This window comes from Vanacampus margaritifer, chromosome 1 (genome assembly GCF_051991255.1).
Source record: "Vanacampus margaritifer isolate UIUO_Vmar chromosome 1, RoL_Vmar_1.0, whole genome shotgun sequence".
NCBI classification, from domain to species: Eukaryota; Metazoa; Chordata; class Actinopteri; order Syngnathiformes; family Syngnathidae; genus Vanacampus; species Vanacampus margaritifer.
In genome coordinates this window covers 46,711,875-46,739,056 of record NC_135432.1, presented here as the reverse complement: position 1 = coordinate 46,739,056, position 27,182 = coordinate 46,711,875, and the positions used below count along the sequence as shown (strand labels likewise).

The following is a 27,182-nucleotide window of genomic DNA, read 5'->3' as shown; positions in this document are numbered from 1 at the left end:
GACTGTAGGATACCTTTATCTCCAAACTTGTGTTTGCTAGGTGACCTAATAACAACTGACTTACCACATAAACAATTTCAATCTACACTTGTAGCCCTTACTATCGCAAAAAAAACTATTCTTGTTAACTGGAAAAATAAACAAACTCTGAATATCGACCAATGGTCTAACCTCCTCATGAATCACATTTTAATGGAAAAAATATCTGCCTCAAATAAAACCCAAATATCAAAATTTATAAAAACATGGTCTACGTATATAGAATATTTTAACCTAAATCTGGTTACTTAATTCTGCCTGTTAGCGAGAGCCACCACATAGTGATAACTTACATTGATGTTTCTGTATTTGGCAATTTGTAACTAATGGTTGTGTTTTCATAGTCAGGAACCCAGTTGCTGCCAACAGGATCGAGCAGATTCACCTCCTGGCTTGGTTGGGGGTGGGGGGTGTCAGGGGGTTTGGGGGCGGCTGGGGCTGGGTTGGGGTGGATGGCTGGGGTGGATGGGGGCGGGGGGTCGTGGGGGTAGCGGGGGCTGTGGACCGGTGGGGTGCCTGGCGGGCCTGCAGTGCCCCGTCCTGCTGCGTTGGGTTGGGGGCGCGGGCCGTGTTGGGGCGGGGGGCGCTCCTGCTCTTGGGTTTGCTCTCTGGCCGGTGGCCCCTGCGGGTCCCGGCGGTCGTCCTTTGACGCTGCCGCGGCCTATGGGGGCCCTGAGGTGTTGCGCTTGCTCTGTCCTGGCAGGGGTCGACGGCTCCCCTCTTTGGTGGAGATTTTCATGCAAGATGCCATACATTCAAACTATTTTAACATATGCATCCTCTGTAAAGGTAACAAATAAAACCAAAAAACATTACTCTCTTTTGAAGCCTTACATTTTTTGCTCCGCAATCTTTTTTCTTTTTTTTTTTACTTCGAGCGGGTTCGTACCCATCGCCTCCGCTGCAGCAGCTCAACACATGCCCCTCAGCTAAAGTTCTGGGCCACCATCAGCCAGTGAGCAGTAAACGTTGCAGTGCACTCTGCCTCTCATTTGCTGCACAACAAAAAAAAAACTGAAGATTTCAAACCCACCTGGGCGCCCGGAAAGAATGTAATAAAGTGAATATCTCCCTGTAAAACAGCCTAATTGCTCACAAAATCAAGCTAGCAATAGCAATGCCAAACACCATGTAAAATGAAACAGCCAGTTAATCAAAGCACATCCACAAAGCCAATCTTTCCTTTTGCACCATTCTTTGTGAAAAGTACAAATAATTCTTTGTCCCTTACTTTGCTGAAGATCCGGTAGCTAAGGCGTTGGTCTCCCATCCCTCAAAAGAAAGGCGTGAAAATGTTTTATATTGTCCAGAGTGGCGTCATCTTACCGCTTTGCTGTGCACTCATTGTGTTTTGAATTCACGAATGCACTGCGCGAACGTACGCTCGCATAGGAATAATATAGCAACGTAAAAAAAGCTGCGTAACGATCTGCCTATTTGCGCAAAGTACTTTTGTACTGGGAAACTGACTACGCATGCGCGAACACACATCGCTACGCGGACAGGGCTGGGAAAAGCACAATAGCAGTGTGCTTTCAGGACGATAATTTTTGCAGCATTTTTTGCCTGCAGGCCAGACGAAGTAATGAGTCATTTTTAATTGAGGTATGAAAATCACCAAATGTTGTCACATTTAAACCTATAGGTAGTATAGGCTTTCTGAAATGAAAGAAATAATTAAAATAAATAGAAAAGCCAAACGGTTTCAACTTTCATTTTAGCCTGGGGTAGGCACTGCCTACCTTGCCTATCCTGACCGCACGTCATGGGTGTGAAGTGAAGGAGTTCAAGCAGGTTAGAATGGGTGGAGGAAAGTGTCAAGTGTCAGCACATATATATATATATATATATACATATATATATATATACAGTATATATATATATATATATATATATATATATATATATATAATATATATGCCTTTACTATTATAATGAAAAACATTGAAACTCAATTTTGAGAGTTCTGTAAATATTCATTCATGCAGTTAACACTCTGGTGGTGGACGTAAGTAGGCACAGCTGAGAAAGGCTGACGGAAACGCGGCTGCCAGTGTGCGCCTATGGCCCCCACTGACTACCAGCAAACATTCGCACCATCCAGACACCAGAAGGAGTGGCACTAGAGGCAATGTGTGTGAAGTGTCTTGCCCAAGGACACATGACTTAGTAAGAGCAGGAATTGAACAGCAGACCTCCTTGTTACCGGATGACCCACTCTACCTCCTGATCCACGGCCGCCATGGATGGGGGAACAGATAAGAATATAGATAGTGGAGTACTCGCTCATAGTATGTGGTAGGATTTGGGATGCTTGGAACAGGGACCTTGAATAGGGCAGTTTACAATTACGCCCAAACTACTATTTTTAGAACAGTGCATGGGCGTGCCAGTTGATTTTCGGACAAGGAACACAGGCAGGCGACTGAGGGAGTGCATTCGTACGAGGCAAAACTTGAGAACTGACATAAATATACTTATCAGACGTATTATGGTTACAACAAACCTCTGCTGCTTTGGCGTCTACCGCTATGTGACTGGCGAAGTTGTGACCGGTGAAGTTGTGACTGGAATCGAATGAAAGGGTGTTTCCAGAGGAATGTCTCCACTGGATTCAAGCATGTACAATTACATGTCAGTGATTTACATGAAAAATGTCACCGAAGACACCTATATGTGCTCTCTACATTTCGTTGGTGTAAATGGGCCAGCAACTGAAAGTCCAGAACCAATCGAATGCAGGTATGTTTATTGTCTGCTTTCTCAGCATAAGCCTTGCTAGCTGCCTGCTACAACATGCTAGCTACTATACATCATGGTGTAAATGCACCAAAACTACTTTGAGTTTTCTAACGGAAGCCACTGCTGCATAGATGTGAAAATTAATATAAAGTATCAGTACTATAGAACCATATTGGATCTTTCAAAAGGTAACCTATGCCTACAACAACACACTAGTTGATCAGTGTCACTAAGATATGAGCGTGGTGACACGTCATCTTCAAATGAAAATCGTGACTGAGTCGTGACTCGTTTTCGTGAAAATGAGCGACCAACACGATATTAGCAGTCATTCTAGACCGCACCAGAGTGGCAGCAACGATCATACAATAAATCTTACCTTTCTACGAAAACTGCTTTCTTTCCGCCCAATTTGAGGTCTCCGCATGTCAACCACCATTCAAGCTGTTCCAAAGTGTGTTTGTCGATTGAACCATGTTGAAATTTCACGCCTGGTACGCCGTTCTCTTTAAAAATGATGTGTACGCGTGTGTCCTACTCTGTTATTTTGTCTGACTCATGCATATTAATGAGGAAAACGTGACGTCATTTGAGATCAACCCTATTGAAGTTTTTCAGCTAGACTTAACGGAGGAGTAGCAATGCCTTATAGCACATGGAGGCGATGTTGAAGATGAAGGCGGAAATGTGCAGGACCGGTATGCTGGTTAAGTTTCAACACTGAGGTTTTCTAACATCATCTATTCATCTGGCAAACCTATGCTCGCTGTGCAACAAAATGGATGAGCTTCTCCTCCTCACAAGGTCCAACAAAGACTTTACACGTGCTGCTGCTCTCTGAATTACTGAAATTTGGATCAGTGAACAAACACTGCACTACATGTGACCAATTTTCAACATCACCCTTCAGATCATATCACGTAGCTTATTTAAAATATAAGCAGCACATTGATTGTCCTACCAGGGAAGGCAACATGCTAGATCACTGCAATACTACACTGAAAGACACATACCATTCTGTCACCTGCACAGCTCTGGGTTTGTCTGATCACTCTTTAATTCACTTTAATACAAACATACAAACACAAAATTAAATGTTCAAAGCCTCCAGTGAAAAAAGTGAAGAAGTGGACCAATGAAGCATAACTAGCACTACGGGACTGTTTTGACTGCACAGACTAAAGTGTCTTTGAAACATAAATTTGTAGCTTGGATGAATATACAAGCACCTCAAGTTCTGCAAGTTCAACAACAAGAAGCCATGGTTCACTGCCAAATTTCACCAACACCAAAGGGCTGAAGAGAACGTTTATATGAGTAGAGAAGAACTCTGTACACCGCCAAGAGAAGCTATGCAAAAAAAGCTGAACAAAAACAGGTAGGCAATCCATTAGACACAGATGGACGCCCGTTTTGCTAATAAATGACAAATGACGAGAAACTTAAAAAAAAAAAGACGCACTAAGCAACGGCGTACGTGGTTTTTCGTCCGTCCGTACATTGTCACTAACCGGCTCAAGTACCTAAGTGGACCTCTTTGTCTGTCACTGATGGACGGATGTTTTGTTGACGAGTGGCAGAAAAACAAACAGTGTGTCTCCTGTGTGTTTGTTGGCGAGGGTGAGTAAACACGCCCCAAAATACCCACAATAAGTTAAATCCATGAAGTAGAGCAGTAGTTCTCAAAGTGTGAATGTGTATGTGAATAATGTATCCCCTCTGAGCACTTAGAATGTGCGCCATTTAAAGCGCCATTTAAATCTGATGCATTATTATTATTATTCAGTGATGTACCCCCGTGAACATTTTTTTCAGCTAAGTATCCGCGAAGCACACTGGGGGAAAAGAAATTTGTTTGGCTTACATGAAAATAAGGTTGTACACATGTAGATAATGTCTTTAGATTGAAATTGCTTAATAATAATAATGCAATTGCAGATGATTTTTATATTTAAAAAAGCATATTCTGCTAATATTTTCTGCAAGGACCATACAATTCAAACACAGGACACTGAACACATATTTAAAGGGTCTTTATCATGCAAAACCAACTTTTTGGAGCTTCTAGCCATGCTAAAATGCTAATTCCTCACCAAAAACATCCCTTAAGTCGTGTTTTCTTCCGCTCATCTATCTTTGAGCATTGTAGGTCATTCTGCTACTCTCCAAGCACCAGCTCCTCCCAACCCAAGAAAATGAAAGGGTCCACACTTGCTAATGTGGTTAAGTGGTAAAGTTAGGACCCACCCCCGCATCGCCTCTGCGGACTAAACACGCGCAGATTTTCTCTGAAAATTCCATGCTTGCAGGATAGTAATAAAAGTAGCTTTTAAATTCTGTCCACATATGCAAGCTGGACAGGTTGGATATTACAGATATTAAGCGCGAGGAGTACTTTTAACCAGTGGTGGGAGTAAGCCATTGGAAGATTGAAGAATTGAGCTGCAGTGTGAACATAGCTTATATCTGTGATAGTGAGCACTTCTCCTGTGCCGAGATATTTATTTAATATTTTTTTGTTCTTGGGGTTATTTCTCTGAGTGGCAACAAAGAGATATTTATTAAATTTTTTGGGTTATTGGGCTTATTTCTATGAGTGGCAACGAAAGTTGCCAGTGGGCACATAGCTTGTCACTAACTAAGGAAACCACTGTATGCAGGATTGCACATAATTTATTTATTTCAAATTGTAGAATGATGAACAATGGCTCATTTTAGAATACTCTTCCTAGCTAAATAAATTCACAGTTATTCAAGGCCTTTTTCTCTAGATTTGAATACTTTATCATACATTTTCTTGCTAGCCGCTAAGCGATCTTTCTATGTTAGCTAAAATTAGCTTGCGTTTCACTGACGTAAACAATTTTGATGTGAAATTGGAGGTGCACTTTTCTTCACACACAAGTACTTCACCCTGTGGCAGACATCGTAGTTGTGCCTGAGTCATAAATGCACGCACATGACACTGACTGTGACAGTGACCAATCTGATGACGAGGCCATCACTGACCATAACCGCTTTCCATCAAGATTACTGAAAAGTGAAGGCTTTCTACCTAATTTAGATATGAATCGTCCTCCATTATGATCCTGGGTTCTCATCCTCAGTGAGTCAGACAGACTAGAAAGGTCAGTGGCACAAATGAAAAGGTGATCCGTCAGATCGTTGGGCCCATGCTCCACAACACCAAGACAGGAAGTTTAAAACAAAAAAAACAAAAAACAATATTGCAGCCAAAGCACCAGCACAGCCAACAAAAAATATCATATCCCTAACTATGTCCTAAAAGAACATGATCCTGGCTGATGGAAGAATCTCACCGAGATGGAATTGATGTCTTTCTAAAGCCTCGTTTCCGCTGCCGGTATCTACTCTACTCTACTTTACTCTACTCTACTCTACTCTGCATTTAGCCCGTCTCTACCAACGTATCTACTTGGCTCTACTCTACTGTATTTTAATCACTTTTTCTGGTACCTGCTCCTTTGCGATTCTAAAAAAAAAGTAGCAAGTTACAAAATGTGACGTAATTATTTTGGAGGCCAATGATTGGTGCCGTCATCAATGTGCAGCTGCGCAAACCACCACCCCGAGAAAACAGCTACCATAATTGGACTTTTGAGGAGGTACAAACCTTTTTAACATTATTGGATGCAGTCTTCTGGTTGCTGCAATATACATTCGATATCTTCTGGCTGAAATAAACAGCCACAAACCAAGCACCAGGTACAAAAAAAAAACATCTGCGCTCTCCAAACCATACCTGCGGTCGCTTTTAGATGACGTCAATAGTTGGGTTTCCATCCATTTTGTTTTAATTTACTAAAAAATGCGCCCCCCAAAAAAGTGACTTATGCCCGTTTCCATCTGTTTTTCTTTTATGAATAATGAGAGGGGACTCCGCCGCTGTAGGTGGCGGTATACACTATAGAGATGTGATCCACCCATAACTTAAAAAAAGAAGATCAGACTGCGCCGTGTGATGACGTCATATGAGTTTTCTTTTGTAATTCTTGATAAACCTTAGCGTTTCTTTGCTGTTTTCTATCTAAAATAGCATTAATATTCGCTTCTTTAATTGATTCCAAACAGTTTGCTGTTTCGTCGTCCCCCTTTAAACATACCTTACTTTTACGTCCGACCTTGCTTTGGGACTACAAACGTACCTGTGTACGTGTGTAATATCCGGTCTAACTGTGCAACGTATATCCGGTCTTGCCAGCGGTTATTCGCAAAACCTGTTTCCAACGCCAAGATTCACATTTTTTCGATACACTTCAAAATCGACCCTCTCTAAGGTTTTTTTGCAAATTTTTGGCCCTTTTTCGAATTTCTAGCGTTTCCATTCAGTTTTCTTTTTGCATTTCTTGAAAATTAAAATAAAAAAGGGTGGATTGAAACCCAACTACTGGCGAGGTGAGGAGGGGCTCCTGGGTGGTGGCCGTGGGAGTGGAGATTTACTGCTTTTTGGTGTAGAGCAGAGCAGAGTAGAGTAGGGTAGATACCGTTGGTGGAAATGAGGCTTTAATCTACTGAACCTCAGAAACATTCCCTGCGATCCAATTCTTGGCTCCCCTGCCGAGCGTCTGATGTCATGACAGACACGCACAGCCATACCAGTAATTACCAAACTACTGGAGCCAACGTACCTTTTTGTTTACAATTGTTCAAGAAAAACTACTATACGAAATGAAGATGAAAGCTTGAAGGCTGACCATATCTAACTCCGTATCCATATCTAACAACATCGGCAATGGCGCTCTCCTCAAGCAGCAGCCTTTTTGTAGCAGTTGACTTGTAAACTAATAAAGCAATGCAACACATTTAACATACAATAATAATAACGGAGTTTCAAATACGGGAAAAATAAATTACTCCATTAATGGAGGGGTAAAAAACTGAGTTACCTAACATCGTTAGTTTAAACGGCGTTATTCCCAACACTGGCTACTTTAAATTTACACCTGCAAAGTACATTGAATTCAAAACGATTGCATGCGTTTTGAGTTTTGTCAGTTAAACCAAATGAATACATTTTGAAACAGAACGTCTTCATTTAAGTACCACGTTGACTTACAATTCTAAAACTGAAGTGTAAGAAGTTTCGAGAGCTGTTAACATTATTTATGAAATAAATATAGACAGGCATTACAATCCAGAAATAGGAAACTATCATAAACAGCTGGACACAGAGAGCAGCAGGGTTAATCGTTCATCCAATCTTGCAGAGAGAAAAAGGTGAGTGGGCATGCGTGTGTCAGAGCCAAGCAAAGGTAGAAAGGAGATATATACAGAGAGGTGGAGTGAAATTATCTGTTGCAAGTTTGATGAGGATGGAGAATGAATTAAACATGAGTCCATCTTCCTATTTCTTTCTTTTCAGGGTGCTGTCTCGATCATAGTCACTTCCATTTCTCTATCTATGCCATTTGCAGTCCACATTTGAGAGGAGTCAGGTGGGGAGGAGGTGTGCTTGAGATCGTGATGGAAAACTGAAGAAAGCTTTTAAGGCATGAAGATGTGTGCATGAGAGATGGAATAAAAACATAATGCGGAAAAGTAGGTGGGATGTGAGTTCTTCTTATGTCTGAGTTCTGGGCAAAAGTGACTAAATAAATGACTAAAACAAATTACAAAATCAAAGATCTTTTGAATTCATAGTGATGCCTGGAGAAACAAGTTGAATTTGTTTCTTCAAATGGGAGTGACAATAAACAGCATGAAGTCTCTTTTGTTAACTATTTGTATCTACCAAACTGTTGTTGAGTTACTGCCCCCATCGAAAGCTCGTATCCCAAATCGGTGCGCGTAAGTCAAAGCAAAAAAACAAACAAAAAAACAACAGGCTAGCAATGGCTCGAATACTATATCACGGTATTTCAAGCCCTCCTACAGTTAAATATAGGCATGAAATGATTATGACGATCCTGGATATTTTTCTAACGTACGCCTGGTTCAGTAAAACCTTGCCTCTCCCCGTGTGATTGCCACGCCCCTCTCGTCCAGCTGCTGCGCGCACTGCCCACAAAACTCTGGACTGTCGTGGTGTCCAGCACTCCTCTGCCACGCAAGACCGGCCAGCCCTTGCAGTGTGGAAATTGAATGGATGTTCAATTATTCAATAAACATTTGAAACAGAACGGCTTCTTGCTGCAATAAATCGTACTGGAGGAGGATGGGAGGAGAAAAAAAAAACCTGAATGGGACACGAAACCGAGATCTACTGCTCACTGGGTGAGCGTGCTAACCACTTCACCATTCCTTCAGCTGGATATAACAGCGGAGAAGTGTCAGCCACAACTATTGTGGGAATTTAATTAATTTCATTGCAAATGTGAAGAATAATTGATTGCTTTGAATTCATTTGGACAGGTTTGATTCCCGCTCTGGTGGTCCGAAGTAACTGGCAATAGCCAGATTGTTCATTGTGATTTACTGAAGGAAGTTCTCCACAATATCAATCTGGGACTGTTCCACTTAGATTTGCTCGGGAAAGGCGGGACATTCTGTACAATACTTTGAGCTGATTGGACGATGCACAAACATGTGCACGTCTACCAAACTTTTGTTTTGACCAATCACGGCAACAAATGTGAATGGTGTTGTCGTCGTCGTAGAAAAAAAAAAGTATCAACATCTTTACCAGCTAAAAAAGTACAAAGCGCCTCTCGCTTTTCAACATTGAACAAGGAAACGGTGAGTAATTCTGCGAGAACAGAATTAATTGAGCGTCCATGTTAGCTTTGTTCATTTCCCACGGCGTCGGTGCTTCCTGGTTTCATCACAGCTGCATGTCCCGCCCCCCAAACACAATACCGCTTTGTGATTGGTCCGTACAAAAAACGTACGGATCAGTGAAAATCAGCGGGCTCGGTACAAGATCTATTCTCGGGAAAATTCAAATACGGTGAGAATTCAGCTTGCAGTTAGGTCAGAAGGGCTGTAGGCGCACACTGGCAACCACAATCCATCAGTCTGCCCCAAAGCAGCTGTGGCTACGCACATGGTTTACTACTACCAGAGTGTGAATGTGTGAGTACTTGAATAGTGTATCCATCTAAAAGTGTAACCATAAAGCATCTGAGTGTCCAGAAAAGCACTATATAAATCTGATGCATTATTATTATTATTATTAGGGCCCTTGCAGCTACCGCTGCGAGATCCCTATTGTTTTTTGTTCGTATTATTAGGGCCCGAGCAGCTACCACGCAAATACACACCACCTACGCTAAGGCAAACTTCTAAAAAAAGCTGATCAAATAATACATTGACACAAATGCAACAGCCTTGGCGGATTTTACTTTGAAGTCTAACTGCATGGTGGCGTGAACGCCAGCTGGACTACTTCCCTTTGACATTTTGGCTTGCAATACCGACGTTTTTATTGAAGTTACATATTTTCTACCACCATTATCATAATGCCACCTTGAAAATATATTAAATAGCGAATTTAGGACGCGAAGCTAATTACGCCGTCATTGTACGATATGGTACAAATCCCCGGCGTTCGTGGCTAATATCTAACTGTTAGCATTAGCATCGAGTGCCTGGCTACCAACAGTAGTTTGACAGCTGTTGCTTGGCTCGCTTGCTTTTCTTATTGTTTTCGATACTGTGGACCTATGCTACTTTGTAATCCACTTTCCCTGTTTAAATGAAGAGAATGTGCCTTAGATTGCACTTAGATGTATTTTTCAATTAAAAAAAATAAATAAATAGAACTTTGCCTTAATTTATAATTTATATATATATATATATATATATATATATATATATATATATATATATATATATATATATATATATAAAACATTCAAAATGTCCAACATGGCCATTTGGATTTTAGGGACACAACTTCAAGTGCATTACAAGTGCAAAGTAAGACAGGATACCTTGTTATTTTATACATAGACCAAGTAAAAAATAATTGAGTTTATATATATATATATAAATTTAATGGGCAAAAGCATTTTATAAAATAAATGAAGACAAAGTTCTATTTCTCTGATTTCATTTTATTTTTTTATTTTTTTTAAACAATCCGATCCCTGACTTTTGTGATCCATTGCACCTGTAGTTATTTGGGTACAAAAACTATGAGGTGGACAACAAAAAAATGAATTGCAGTATGTCCAAGATTAGATCACTGACTGAGAGGCAACAACTTCAAACTTTTGCACAAAGAACGGTAAGTAAGCTAATGTCAGTTGTTTATCGGCTAATTATTGGTGCTAACTGCGTAGTTAAGGAGACTGTAAACTCACTGGTAATACATTGCAAGCACAGCAATCTGTTGCACCACTCTGGGTTCACTCCCTGAGTCTCTGACTCCTACTTTGATGGTCATCCGAAATAATATAATCTAGTATGTTGTTAAAATGACTCGAAAGGACTTGAAACTCAAAGTGTAGGACTTGTGAATCGCTTGAGACTTGTCAGCCTTGACTCGGAACTTGACTCGGGACTTGTCAGTCTTGACTTGGGACTTCACTTGGGACTTGAGGGCAAAGACTTGAGACTTACTTGTGACTTGCAAAGCAATGACTTACTCCCACATTTGCATTATTACATTAGCCTACATTACATACAAAACATTGCCGCTATTCACAACTTTTAATTACATTCATTCCAACTCGCTGTCACTCTGCTGTAGTGGGAGCTGCTTGGCTGCTCACAAGAGTTTGGCCCTCGTCAGTGAGCATGCTTTTGTTCATGAATGCATTCATTTAAATTAAAAGTAGAATAGACTCATTAAAGACAGATGCCGGAATTGAGGATTATCTCTGTCTGGATTACAAACCTTTGCTGCGGGGTCTGCGGATGGCGACATTCACTTCTGCTACAAGGTAGGATGCCGTTGTTATGACGTGCGGCTTCTGTTCACTTTAGTAGTAAAGGGTCACATTATGTTGTATTTAAATTTTTATTGGCGTTATTTATATCAATAACTTTTGAATTGACGTTAGAGGTGGAGAACCGCGTGCGAGACGGGTTGCTAGTTTAAGTCGGCTAAAAATATGATGACTAAAGATGCATTTGTTCTAATAATTGCTATTATATTTTAACGTTTGTGATCATGAGAAATGAAAATAGAGACCTCGAGGAGGCTATTTTTCGAGAAAACTCAAAATCGAATTTTTGTATAAATTATCTATTTTTGTCACTAACCCAAAACTAATGTTGCCGAAATGTGGGCCCTTTTGTCGGAGTGGGTCACATGTATTTGTGAGAGTGACTACTGCTGTGTTTAATAAAGGTTCTTTTCTGAGACTTGTTGCCGGCTATGATTGGCTAAGGAGTCCTGACAGATTGCCCATCTTAACTGACAACAACACAAATCTACAATATTTGTCCATCCATCCATTTTCATCATCCATTTTCGCTTATTCCTCACAAGAGTCATGGAGCTGCTGGAGCCACCCAGCTGTCTTCAGTCAATAGGCGGGGTACACCTTGGACTGGTTGCCATCCAATGGCATACAATATTTGTTTGAGTCATATATTTTATGTATGTGTATTTATTTGCAAATAAACCTTTATGTATGTATGTATGGAATCCTGCATTTTTTAGAGGTTTCTCTGCTTCAATACAGCTATGCAGAATTTGCTGATGAGCTGATCATATGAATCAGGTGTGTTGGGAAACATCTAAAACCTGCAGGATTCTGGCCCCCGAGAACCAGGTTTGCCTACCCCTGCTTTTGTGGTTATGTGATTCTGTTAAATCTGTGTGAAATTATTTATTTCAAGAATAATTTTTAAACAATTACTTCCGGTTTGGGTATGTATTAAATGTTTCTTGATCCACGATCCCTTCTCACTGTTTCTGGTCTATTTTTCGCTGCCTTGTCTAGTCATGAGTATGTTTCGCGCAAACCACTTAGTTAATGACTTACTGGGCCTTCCATGTTTGGCGTTTGGCCCTGGCTGATGCAAGAGCCTTTGTTCTCATGTCACTGTTAGCCTAGATCAGGGGTGTCACCGAGGGCCACATCAGCATAATGGCTGTCCTCAAAGGGCCAGATGTAACTTATAAATGTAACTAAATGTAATCGAATGTAATGTAAAATAAATGTAACTACTCCTTAATGTTAAATAACCCATTATTTATTATAACTTATTCAAGTGAAAATTACAGTTGCATGGAAAACATGTTTGCTTGTTGCTCTAACATAAATCCTTTTAAATTTTGTCAGCTTATGAAAACCCACTTAACTCCATTAATGAAGGATCAAACTGTCCAAGTGAATAAAGAAAATTAACATAAAACTGAGCTACAAAGAACATATACGACACATGTAGCATTTTACAAAAGAAGGCTGCACACAGCCTTGCATCCAACTGATGATTTGATGACAACAATTTGTCTGCATACACACATAAGACCTGCAAACATGAAATCATTAAAACAGCAGCTATACATAAATAATATGTAATCAACTAAAAAAAACAAAATAAAGGTTCACAACTATATTGGTCAAGTTTTTCGGTTAGTCTTTGATGAGGAGATGCTGCCTGTTCTTTGAACACACCAAGTGGATTCTCTCTCTACTATCGATTGATCATGTTCTGAAAATGATAAACACAAAAAAAAATGCAAGCAGAATCGTCAAATTGCACACAGTTTAACTGTTCTTCTTCTTGGTTGAATTACATTTTATTATATTTAAATTAAGTTTTTTTTTAAATGCTTACCTGTGTGTTTTCTGACCAAATGCCTGACACCATTTCCCCGTTGCCAGTGTGTCAATGTCTCGTTTTAGGCCCTGTGCTGAGGCAATGCGTAGAACAGCATGGAAGTTGTCATCCGTGAGGCGTGATCTGTGCTTGTTTTTGTTCAGATTCATTATGGAAAAAACTGTTTGCACAGATAGGTGCTCCCAAACATGGACAGAACACGGGCAGCATGAATTCGAAGCTGTGGCATCAAACCAGGGGGCAGCAGACGGTAAAAGTCCTGGATTGCAGCATCCTGGAACTTTTGAAGCTCAATTAGCTCCATCTGAAGGTGTTGGGTTTCAGTACAGACATCGGTGGTGAAAGGATTGGCAAAGATGTCAAAGCCAGACTGTTGTGCTCTGAAGTCAGAGAAGCGCTGAACAAACTCAGTCTTTAACCAGCTCAGTTTGGTAGCCAACTGAGCACATGAAAAAGTCTTGGGAAATGAGGCTGACATGCTCTGACAAACAGGAAAGTGGACACGATTGTCCTGTTTCACTTGCCACATCCATAAGTCCAATTTACGCTGGAAAGCCGTGATCGTGTCGGACATCTGCGTGATGACTTGTTTGCGTCCCTGCAGCTTCTGATTCAGCTGGGCGAGATGGTCAGTTATGTCACACAACACAGCAAAGTCACACAGCCACCTTGGATCGGATAGTTCAGACATTAGTTTTCCTTGACTCAGCATAAAAAGAGCAATGTCTTCCCTGAGCTAAAAAAAAATCGCTTGAGGACTTTGCTCCTACTCAGCCACCGCACTTCTGTATAGTACGGCACATCCCCGTGTTCCGAGCCCATCTCCAGCAAAAACTGCTGGAACTGACAGTGATTCAGGCCACGCACCCGAATGAAGTTCACTGTTTTCATGACTGTGGTCACAATGTCCTCCATCCCCAGCACCTTCCAACACAAAGATTCTTGATGGATAATGCAATGATACGTTATCAGAGGCATGTGACAGTTCATTTTTTGCATTTCCCTCTTCATTAGTCCAACCAAGCATACTTTTCCTCCACACATTGCCGGTGCACCGTCTGTAGTTAATCCCACCAATTTTCCCACTGCGATGCATTTTTACTTACGGACTTCTCCACCGCATCAAAAATGTCCTGTCCCGTCGTGGTCCCATGCATTGCAGCCACATCCAACAGCTCCTCAGTGATAGAGAGGTCCGACTTTACGCCTCTAATAAAAATTGATAACTGCGCTGTGTCCATGTTATCTGTGCTTTCATCAACAGCTAATGAAAAAGCTGTGTAGCTGCGTGTCTCCTCGGCCAGCTGTGTTGTAAGATTTTCTGCTAGTTCCTTCACTCGGTCCGCGATGGTGTTTCTTGATAAACTGACATTTTTTAAAGTCTGTAACTGGTCGGGACACACCTGCTCACAGACATTCAGCATGCACTGCTTCAAAAACGCTTCCTCTGAAAAAGACTTGGGCGATTTCTTCAGCCACAATGAAGCTAGCTTTGACTGCGGTCTCGTTTTTGGCTATGGATTTTGTGAAAAAACTGCTGCGACCACAGTTTGCCTTTTAGTTCTTGGGCAATTTGTTGCTTTTCTTAAAGGCTTGCTTTAGCGTACATAGCTCCGTGTTTGGTGTCAAAATGTCAACGCAGTTTGTACTCTTTGACAACTGACACCGCCTCGTAACACAAAAGACATACCGGTCTTTCTCCTTGAAGCACAAACAAGTATTCGCCTTCCCATCTTTCTTCCGTCTGCATCAACTTTTCTCTTTCTGGACATTTTGGGATCATTATTTTATCTCAATTCCACTGCCGCGGCTACCGTCGTCGAAAGGCATTGTGGGAAATGTAGTTTTTGGTCAAAGCACGCTCTTAATTTATTTTTGGGTATTTAATTTTAGACGCTCAAAACTTTTAAGCTCTCGCGGGCCACATAAAATGACATGGCGGGCCACATCTGGCCCGCGAGCCTTGAGTTTGACACATGTGGCCTTGATGATTGCGTCACCTTCAGTTGAAGCTTTGTTTTACAAATAAATGTCAAAACTATTATTTGTCTGCGTTTTTTGGGATCTAACTCCTGAACATAACAGAATCATCCAACCATATGGATCCCGCAGACTCAAATAAGCTGTGCCACGCCCTTGCCTCCCAGGGGCAGTTGGTTGGACGTCATGAGTAGTCCTTGACTGAGCTTACGGAGGCACTATATTCATTAGCAACCCAGTTTGATGATTTATCCACATATGCTTTGTCCATGGACTCATCGGGGGGTGCTCACCCCGCGAATCGAGTCTCCCACATCCGTCTCGCTATGGGGTGACCCCTATTCTGCGGTGAATTCATTCAACACTGCTCTTTAATTTCTGACCAACAACCCTTTACCTATTCTCAAGATAATACCAAAGTCGCGTTCATGATGAGTTTACTTACGGGTAAAGCAGCAACTTGGGCTATGGCAGTAAGCAATGCCAAACCAGTATTGCGCACTTCGCTTTCCTTGCTGAATTCAAGCGAGTCTTTGATCATCCTTTCAAGGGCAAGGAGGCTGGAAGTAGACTGATGGATTATGCCCAAGAAGACCCTTCTGTTGCGGACTACTCTATTGAATTACGCATATTGGCCGTCGAAAGCGGTTTCGATGACACTGCTTTGTGTTGTATTTTCCGCCGTGGCCTGGACTCGCGAATAAAGGACGAGCTAGCTGTCAGGGATAAAACAACTGATTTAGAAGGACTCATCGCTCTTGCCATATGACTGGACAACTGCTTGAGGAAGCGGTGGAGAGAACGTCGCATGGAGCGTCCCAGGTACCCCACGCGTACCACCGGGACGGTCCCAACGGATCCTGGAGGTGGTCCCGGGCTTGTGACATCTGTCAGAGAGCCAGTAAGGAGAGACCAAGTTTCTGGAGAGGAGCCCATGCAGATCGGCGGAGGACGTCTCAGCCAGGCTGAGCGTCTGCGATGCATCCAAACTAGGGACTGCTTCTACTGTGGTCAACGAGGTCACCAAGTATCTTCATGCTCGATCAGACCTCCTTGTTGAGCTGGTCCTGCTTCGATTCTAAGAAGGCAATGACCGGTGGCGAACCAGTCAGCCAGTTCCAGCAGCGACCACCAGTGTGAGTACTATGAAGACGATACAGAACTTGTCAATCTGGTTATGGACACTAATGCAAAAATACTTGAACTGGGAAGTATGGGCTTTTGAGCAGGTCATTAAGATAAATGTCCTAATCAATTCCGGGTCCGATGACTGTTTCATTGATCCAGGAGTTTTAGGGGTCCTTAACTGTCCTACCCTCCGACTTCGAAAACCTAGACGGGTGTTAGATCTTGACGGACGCCTTCTGGTGGAAGTAACCCGCGTTACAGCTCCCCTTAATCGAAAACTTTCCGGCAACCATAGTGAGATGCGTCGCTTCTTGATCATGCCATCACAATATGCCACTGTCGTTTTAGGCCTTCCATGGTTAAAAATGCATAATCCTGACATTACCTGGGACGTTTTCTGCCATTCCCACTGCATGAAGTCCGCTGAGGACGTCAGTCAACCATTAGACAAACCTAGTCTCGAGGTCATTGAGTTGAATAACGTTTCTTCTGAGTTTCATGACTTGAAAAAAGTATTCAGCAAAAACCAAGCTCAATACTTGCCTCCTCATCGCCCATATGACTGCGCTATAAACCTTGTCCCGAATGCCCCATTACCAAATTCCAAACTGTACCAGGTGTCCCAACCCGAGCAGGAAGCGTTACACAAGTACATAACTAAGTCACGAGCTGCCGGTTTGATCCGTCCTTCGTCTTCGCCGGTGGGTGCCATGTTCTTCTTCATTTATAAGAAGGACAAAACTTACGTCCGTGTGTAGATTGCCAGGGCCTTAACGACATCACGGTCAAAGATAAATACCCACTACCGCTATTGGATTCAGCATTCGCTCCCTTACAGACAGCAACAGTGTCCACCAAATTAGATCTCTGGAGTGCATGCCATTTGGTAAAGTTGAAAGTTGATGAGTGGAAGACATCATTTAAAACTCCGTTAGGTCACTTTGAATATCTTGTCATGTCCTTCAGACTCTCTAATGCCCCAGCCATTTTTCAACGGTTAATAAACGGTGTGTTGAGAGACATGCTCAATCTGTTTTGTTTCGTCTATCTTGATGATATCTTAATCTTTTCCAAAATCTCAATGAACACCGTCACCATGTCAGAATAGTGTTACAACGCTTGCTGGAGAACCACTGGGAAACCCCAACCATGAGGAAGCAGTTACAGTGGTTTTTGGGCTTCGCTCATTTTTAGCCGCGCTTTATACGTAATTACAGCCAGAGAGCACGACCTCTGATGAGGCTCACGTCAAATAAGGTGCCGTTTAAATGGTGCCCAGAAGCTGAGTCCACCTTCGTCAAACTCAAAGATTTATTCACATGTCCACCAGTGTTGAAACATCCTGATCCCGAACTCTCTTTTGTTGTCGAGGTTGACGCATCGGACTCCGGAGTGGGAGCAATCCTCTCGCAGCGCTCCCCGGTCGACCAGAGGCTCCATCCATGTGCCTTCTTTTCCCGACGCCTCAGTTCGGCTAAGGCCAATTATGACGTGGACAAATGCAAGTTGCTGGCCATCGTTCTCGCTCTCCAGGAGTGGAAGCATTGGGAGCCAAGGAACAATTTACAGTCTTCACGGACCACAAGAACCTGGCTTTCATCTGCACCGCCAAGCGACTCAAATCCACACAGGCTCGTTGGGTACTGATCCTCGCCCGGTTCAACTTTACTGTGACTTACAGAAATGGCTAACTCCAACACCTAAACGATGTGTTGTCTAGGGTCCATGATCCAGCTGTGGAGGACACCAGCAACAAGACCATTGTTCCAAGTAACCGGGTGGCGGGAGCGTTACAATGGGAGGAAGACAAGTTCAAGAAGCCCTCCACCATGCTCAATTTCCAGACGGAGGTCCAGAGGGGAGATTGTTCTTCCCCGACCATCTGTGTACAGAGGGGCTTCAATGGGGACATGCTTCGCGGGTCGCTTGCCACCCCAGAGTGAGACGCACTCATTTCCTCATCGCTCAGAAGTTTTGGTGGCCGAGAATGCAGAGGGACATTGTCGAGTTCATCAGTGCCTGCAGTAGAGGCTTCCCATTGACCTCCAGCAGAATTGCTACGACCTTTACCCATTTCGTCACGTCCGTGGTCACGTGTTATTGGACTTTATTACTGGCCTCCCAGCTTCCCGAGGCAACACAGGAATACTGACTGTAGTAGATCGTTTCTCTAAAATGGCTCATTTCATCGCCCTGCCAAAGCTGCCATCTATCTGCCTTTGAGACTGCAAACTCTCAGACTGTGTCCTTTGTGTTGTGACTGCCTGATGTAATCAGCAGCCTATGGGAGTCATCCAACCACTTAATTAATGACTTACTTGGCATTTCATGTTTAGCGTTTGGCCCTGCCTGATGCAAGAGCCTTTTAGCGTATTTCCACTGCAGCCCAACACTGCACTGCTCGGCTTACTGGCGGGTCAGCTCAGCACAACCCACGCTTGCACTGCGTTTCCACCTCTAATGTACATCTGGGATGCTGGGCGGAAGTAACCGGCTGCGACACAATAGTAGAGCGCGGGAAACAACACATAACCAAAACACGGAAGCCATGGAGGACGGCGCTGCCCGGTATCGGTTGCTCGTTCTGTTTTTTGTGGTGCTTCAGATGTGGCGCTTCTTCAGAGCTCGCAACGCAAGGAGAATTGCCGCCGCGAAGAAAAGGACGATGTTTTATTGTCGGAAAGCACTCGATGCTATACACGCTGATAGCAGTGGGAGCGAAGAAGAAGACAAACACTTGTCGAAAAGGACACGGCCGGTAAGTTGTTGCTTTTTTTCCCCCCCTTGTCCATGTCCATTACTGACGGCATCACAGGACCGACCGCCCAATCAACTGCCGTGGTGTTTTACGTCATGCTCTGGGCTCGCTGTGGGCTCGCTGTGGCCAAACGTAGGCGTGAGGGTCGCGAGTAGCACCACATGATCCACTTCCGCCGCGGTCAGCTATAGTGGAAACGCTCACCAACACCATGCTGGCTTCGCACGGTGCGGTGCTGGGCTGCAGTGGAAATACGCTATTTGTTCTCTTTGTCATGTCACTGTTAGCTTAGGTGATTGCATCACCTTCAGTTTAAGCTTTGCTTTACAAATAAATGTCAAAATTATTATTTGTTGTCTGCGTTTTTGGGATCCAACTCCTGAACATAACATTCACTTTATCAAACATTCGCTTAAAGTACTGAAGCACTCGCCAGTCGCCAAAAGTTGGCATCGTCATTGACGGGAATTGATGATTGACGGAAGTGCCCACCTCTGCATAAATGACATATCGCTTTAAACCTAAAATCTAATAAGTGAATGAATGCTAGCTTTGGTTTGGGCTAAGATGTGTGTTCAAGATGGATCATTTCAATGAAAGCAGATAAAAATTGGGCAGCATGGTAGTGGGTGTGATTATAAAGTTTGATCTTTTTTGTTTTTTTTGTTTTCATGCTCATCTTACTGTGGACATTTCCCGCACATTCCAAAAATGACAGGTAAACCGTGGATAAATCCTAGAAAAGAAAAGCTTTTAAAGAAAACAGAACATGTATTGCTACACCCTTCATGAACAATATTTGTTAATATTTACAAACAATGTTCACATAAAGCCAACTCTGGATCTGTTTTCGACTCTGCTTGTGGATGACACAATGTGGGGAGATGTGTGAGACGTACCATGTCTGTGTCTGACACTGGGCCAAAGCTGGTCACGTAGATATCAGTCTTGACTTCTGTTATACTGTCTGTAAAGAAACAACGTAAAATTAGTTTGACAAATAAATACAGTGGTTCATAAAAATTGTCTAAGAAGTCAATAAAAAAATGTTAAAAAGGCAAATAGGGTAGAGATATGCTTTAAACATGTCACATCACAACTACCAAGGAGAAACCCACATTTTTTCCCCCACAGTGAAACAAGCTAAAAAGAGTATCATCACCACCTAGCGCTTTGGCGGTAGTAGTTCACCCAATGTACTGTATGTAAACTGGGACTTCATGAGGAAGTGTGAAAAAGTGCACACACTTTTAAAAACCCAAATAATGTGTGCATGTATACACACTGACTATAATATGCATGCTTTGTCTCATAATTTATGATTGATGATATTGTTAGCTATTGTTATGTTGTTATTAGTTTGTATTCTGTGTATTCGCTTTATGTATTGTGCACGGTTGGTGTAAATCAGTCACTCAGTTTGCTTTATTGTAGCTTTATTTATGTATTTATTTAAACCTTTATCTAGTTAAGGAACTTGAGAAAATTTGGAATGCGTACCTGGCTGACACAACATGACATTATAAAGCATTTTTCTATTGACTTAGTTGTTGGAATTGGAGATTACAATGATCTTTGAACAGTTCACAGACCACATATCTAATCAATCACATCACATTACACCTACTCCTTACCTCATATACAGCACAGGTCAAAGGTTTGGACACTCACACATCTCATTCAATGTGTTTTCTTTATTCTCATTACTATTTACATTGTAGATTTTCACTGAAGGCATCCAAACAGAATGAACACCTGTGGGGTTATGTACTTAACAAAAAAAGTGAAATAACTGAAAACATGTTTTGATTCTAGTTTATTCAAATTAGCCACCCTTAGCTCTGATTACTGCTTTGCACACTCTTAGCATTCTCGTCTCTGGGAAGTCCTTCAATACTGTTGGAAAACCACTTCAGGTGACTACTCTTGAAGCTCATTGAGCTCATCAAGAGTGTGCAAAGAGTGACTATTTTGAAGAAACTAGAATATAAAACATGTTTTCAATCATTTCACCTTTTTTTTTAAGTACATAACTCCACATGTCTTTATTCATAGTTTTGATGCCTTCAGTGAGAATCTACAATGTAAATAGTCATAAAAATAAAGAAAATGCATTGCATGAGGTGCGTCCAAATTTTTGGCCCGTACTGTAGCTATTGATAGTGTCGTACACATCGCTCCTTGATCAATTCTAATTTACGCTACACTTTATTGTAGGATAACGCTACACTCTCACACTAAAATAAAAACTTTTCACTTTACCCGAGAGAAATTTCAAAGATCCTCAAATTGAGCATGCAATTGGTGTGTGTAAAAGGATTATGAGTGCCTTTTCATCCACATTTGGCTGCTGTTGCAACTCTATGGGAAGCCTTCAAAGCTTATTTATGAGGCAAGGTCAATTCATTTGAGTCTGCCAGGAAAAAGGAGAAATGCAGACAAACTTTTAGAACTTAAGAAAAAAAATAAAGATTTGGATAAGGAGAATGCCAAAGCTCCCAGCAGGGTATTATATAAAAAGATAGTTACATTAAAATTTGAATATAATGTTCTCTCAGAAAGATCTGGAAGGCATTTTAGTCCTTGGACCAAAGCCCAAAATATGTCGTACCGGTACGATTTGGGTTGGCAAATTCCAGTTGTGATTTTAATTTTTTAATAATGCCTATACATCTTTAGTTTATGTTTTGATAAGCCACAGCTGTCACAAAGCACTTACAGAAACATAACATAAAACAGTAACAATAATACAATCATGACAACCCAAATAAATCACTTTTCCATTCTTACAGATAATTAGTTTAATTCAGTAATGTAATTTAAAAAAAAACATGTGTATTATTCCGGCCATAGCACGACACTGGTATCTGCTGGTCTCAAGACGTAAGGAGTGACATAGAGTCATTAATCCCTTCAGACAAATTTACAACAAAGCACGGAATCTTACCACCCAAGCCAGGTCTCAGCCTGTTGTCATAGCCGTCTAGGAGACTGTCCAAGATCTTAGTGAACGTTGTGATGTCTTTGCGTGTTGCATTGGAATCAGCTTTTGACCTATCGATAAAATTTTGGGGCGCATTAGACACAGCATCATAGAAGATGACATCTGATGAGCCTAAATTAACTCATTCACTCTCAGCCATTTTCACTGGAGCAACCCCCTTTGCTCCCGGCTGTTTTACTGGATTTTGACTGATTTTGCAAGGCCCACAGAATATGCTGTTCTAGTGCTATAAAAACATGGAACCTACCAAAGGAATGATTAGAATCTCTTCTTTCATCAGGAAAAAAAAGTATAGTTCTATCTGTTTCTGTTTTGCATCAATTAGCATTAAAATATAGCTAAGTTTCATAATTGTTCACAAATCTGTTTGTGAATAAGTGGGGGAAACAGCTTCTAATAACTACCATTGTTTCATGCATTCTCTTCAGTTCAGACCCTGCATCAAAGCCTTCTGTAAGCTATAGCATTAAAAAAAAAAACATAAAAAATGTATAAATATTTGCGAGCATGGGAATATTTAAAATATAATTATACGTTTTTGGGAGCAAATGAGTAAATAGTAAATGTCAAGGATCACACAAAAGCAACATGATCAGTCCAAATTCACTATAATAGCATCAGAGGAAGTTGAAAACCCTTGTAGACCATGTGAGTCACATGTATAAGAACCATAGGGGTGAAATGAGTACTCAAATTAATGATACGCCTGTTTTAGCTAAAGATATTACCAAGCTTTCTCCGACAACAACAAAAAAACTCTAAAAAATATATAAGTTACTTTCATATACTGATAAAATGTCTTTACCCATCTCGAAATGGGAGACAGACTTGTCTATAGCTCCGGAATCAGACTTTTGGATTCAAGTTTGTGAAAACGTATTTAAAATGACAAAACACACAAATTTACAACTTATCCAATATAAAATTATTCATAGAACATACATTACTCAATATATGATGAAGAAAATGGGACTCTCAGACTCCGACATTTGTCTCCAGTGCTAGGTGACCTAACAACTGACTTACCACATAAACAATTTCAATCTACACTTGTAGCCCTTACTATCGCAAAAAAAAAAAAAATTCTTGTCAACTGGAAAAATATACAAACTCTGAATATCGACCAATGGTCTAACCTCCTCATAAATCACATTTTAATGGAAAAAATATCTGCCTCAAATAAAAACCAAATATCAAAATTTATAGAAACATGGTCTACATATATAGAATATTTTAACCTAAATCTGGTTACTTACAGTAATTCTGCCTGTTAGCGAGAGCCACCACATCGCGATAACTTACATTGATGTTTCTGTATTTGGCAATTTGTAACTAATGGTTGTGTTTTTATAGTCAGGAACCCAGTTGCTGCCAACAGGATCGAGCAGACTACATCAAACGACACCTTAATCACCAACTTCTCAAGATACACCTCCAATGGGCACTAAGGGTTAATATTCGGATTCACTGCATGCCAGTGGGTTAAGGTAGGGTGGAGACACCGTCCTGCTGCGTTGGGGGCGCGGGCCGTTTTGGGGTGGGGGGCGCTCCTGCTACTGGGTTTGCTCTCCGGCCGGTGGCCCCTGCGGGGCCCAGGGGTTGTCCTTTGGCGCTGCCGCGGCCTGGGTTGCCCTGAGGTGTTGCGCTTGCTCTGTCCTGGCTGGGGTCGACGGCGCCCCTCTTTGGTGGAGATTTTCATGCATGCCAGATCCACCACACCAGCATCTATCGAAACTCAGACACAATCTGCTTCTTCCTCAGGTCATTGAATTGGTGGAGGCTGGTGTCTGTGGATCTCACTCTGCTTCGTCTGTCCTTCCTTCCTTTTCTCAGTCTCTCCTTTGGTCTCTTGAGGTCTCCCTGATTTGTTGGAATTTAGATGTTTCTGGGGTTGGTGAAGGTCTCTGGTTGGTGGTCCGGTGGGTGGTGGATGGTGTCTGGTCGGTGCTGGATTTCACTTTCCCTTCTTTTCTTTGGTCCTTCCTCGGGTCTCCTGACGGCCTCACGACTCTGGCTGGAAGTGTTCGGTTTAGGTGAACGGTATGGGATTTTTTAGTAGGTTTTAGTTGAACTAATGAATACACAGTCACGCACATGCACATTCTCACCCACATACAAAATTTAAAAAAATGTAAAAAAAATTTTTTAAAAGAGAGAGCAATGATGATGACATGTCAAATCAGTAAAATTACCGAATGAACAATACTGAGCTCTCCAGGAAAAAAATAAAATAAAAATTAATGATACAGCATTACCCCCCCTCCCCTCCCACACACACACACACACACACACACACACACACCTTGTCCCGACACCGTCATTCAGACATGTCAAGGAAGCTGGAAACATACTCAACGTAACATGCCACCTACACTAAGGCTAACTTAAAAATAAGGTTTAAAAATAATACATTGACATAAAATCAAATAGCATTGGTGAAGTCAGCCTGCGTGGTGGGGTGACTTACATTATGTGTAATTTCAATAAAACCAACATTATCATATATGCCATCTTTAAAGTATATTTAAACGCTAATTAGGACAATAAGAAACCGCTAGTTACTGTAATTACGCCGTCATTGTATGGTACGGCACAAATCTCCGACGTTAGTGGCTAGCAGCTAGCTGTTAGGAACGAGTGCCTGGTTGGTAGCAGTAAATTACTTTGACAGCTGTTACCTGGCTTGCTTTCTTTACTTCTTTTTCAATATTCTGGATCTAGGCTCCTTTGTAATTGATTCTCCATGTTTAAAGGAAAGCATTGTGCCTTAATTTGCACTTTTTCTCATTTTCATTATATAAAAAAAGATCAATAGAACTTTGTATTCTTCTGTTTTATAAAACACTTTTGCCCATTTAAAAAAAGTACACACAAAAAAACAACTCAAAATGTAAAATATAGGAACACAACTTTAAGCCATTAATACCTTGTTATTTTACCGTGTCCAGAGTTTTACCATCATGGACCATGTATAAAATAAGAATGTATTTGCACTTAAAGTTATGCTCCTAAATCCTAAATGGAAAAAGCGTTTTACAAAATAAATGAAGACAAAGTACTATTTCCGAAAAACATTCTGGGAACAATAGGCAAAGTGTTGCATTTGTGTTGTTTTTTTAACAATATAAAATTACTAAAAACAGCAGTGGCGTGGTTCAGTGGTAGAATGGTCATCCAGTATCCCTGAGGTTGTAGCTTCAATCCCGTTTGTGACCATGTTGAAGTCTCCTTGAGCAAGATACTGAAATCCTGATACTGTGTCACCAGACGGTGACTGAGTAGTCAAAATGTAAAGCAGTTTGAGGGCCGTAAGGTTGACAGTAAATTGTTGCATTTTTAAACCCAACTAAACAACTCATAACAGCACATTTCTGTAATTTTAAGCATTACTATTCATAATACAGTATTTACTTACTATATTTCTAGGTGATTTGTTTTAAAATGTGATAGAGTTTCTAATTAAACATTAAAATAAACCTGAAAATAAGGCAAAATCTTGATGAAACAAACTGTATGTTGTCTATGGGGGGGGGGGGGGGGACTGTATTTTATGAGAAGGAAGTAAGAATAAGTATGTTATTTTACTGTATTTTTTTGGGTGCCACAGCTGCCGTAAAATTAACTGCATCGCCTCCCCGCCCACCAACCTTCGCGTTTTTTTTGCTTGTTTTACAGTGTGACAGGCTTTTTTAGGAGGAGGAAAACACTTTAGCACCCAGTAAATCAAAAACATTGGAACGGTGGTTTTGATATATTCCAGAGATATTATCTAGGGAAATGCAAATTAATTTTAGTGACGACTGGTCTTAGTTTTTATGACATTAACCAACGTTCAGCTTTTTTTTCCCTACATGAAGCGTTTTAGTTAGTCCCCCAGAAAGCCGCGTGTCAAGCTGCTGTTACGCACACGATTCCCCACATCGATACAATCTTGAAGCAAACGATGAAACGTAACTTACCGTGTGTGCAATGCTATCATGTACACCAAAACAGTCATGAAGTAAGAGCATCGTCCTCTCATCTTTAAAACCTGCGAGAAACAGCGGGAGTGCTTAAATGAATACATAAATAAATAACAAGAATGTTCCGGGGAAACGTTCTCCATGACCGCAAACGTTATATCACTTTAACAGTCAAACTGATGTGTGTTTATCCTTGCTAAATCCGCCATTTATGTGCTAGTAATGATTTTGTGTCGTTTGTGAAGCTATAGTATAGCTGCCTACCTGAAGCGCGACAGGTGTCCGCTGTACTGTTAACTGGGGGAGGAAAATGTCTAAACACGGTTAAGAGGAAATAAAACGAGTAAGAAAAAGAGTGAGAGCCGTCAATGTGCATGCATCCATGCTCGCGGGGAATCCTCTTAGCTCGTCTTCGACCAACCTGAGTGCAAGCTGAGCAGAGTGCTGAGCTCTTAATAAATAGTGAGCATCCCTTTCTCCCTTTCATCACGGATGCGCAAAGCAATGGGTTCAATATGCTCCTCATGCATTATTAAGTTCAGTTCCATAGAAGTGAACAACAAAATATTCCTGAAAAAAGCAAAATAAACAACAATAATGTGAAGACTATAATGTAAATGTAAAGTACGGTTTAATGTGAAGTTATTATCCAAAATCCACCCTGATGGCTTGTCATTGCTCATGCTAAAAGCTTTTGTTTGTGTTAACATACAGGGAAAACTCTAACCCTATAAAAAATATTATTATTATTAAAACAGTAATACTAGTTTCCTTAGCTGTCAGTGTGACATAATTTTGCTGTATGTAAATTTGTTTAAAGGTCCCATAATTTTAAAATTTTGTGGGGTTTTCTATCAATAATATGCATCTC

The 27,182-nt window shown here is 41.3% G+C and overlaps 1 protein-coding gene across 1 annotated transcript in view; it reads right to left on the bottom strand.

Annotated features, from left to right (window-relative positions):
* gabra2a (gamma-aminobutyric acid type A receptor subunit alpha2a) overlaps window positions 1–26,743 on the bottom strand; it is a 40,853-nt gene extending 14,110 nt beyond the window's left edge. The window contains exons 1-4 of the mRNA XM_077560013.1: window positions 26,576–26,743; window positions 26,309–26,379; window positions 22,293–22,399; window positions 20,245–20,312 (exon numbers count right to left, since the gene is read on the bottom strand). Coding sequence (XP_077416139.1) covers window positions 20,245–20,312; window positions 22,293–22,399; window positions 26,309–26,370 — 237 coding nt within the window. The 5' untranslated portion in view covers window positions 26,371–26,379; window positions 26,576–26,743. The remainder of the gene's footprint in view (window positions 1–20,244; window positions 20,313–22,292; window positions 22,400–26,308; window positions 26,380–26,575) is intronic.
* Between the last annotated feature and the right edge of the window lie 439 nt (window positions 26,744–27,182).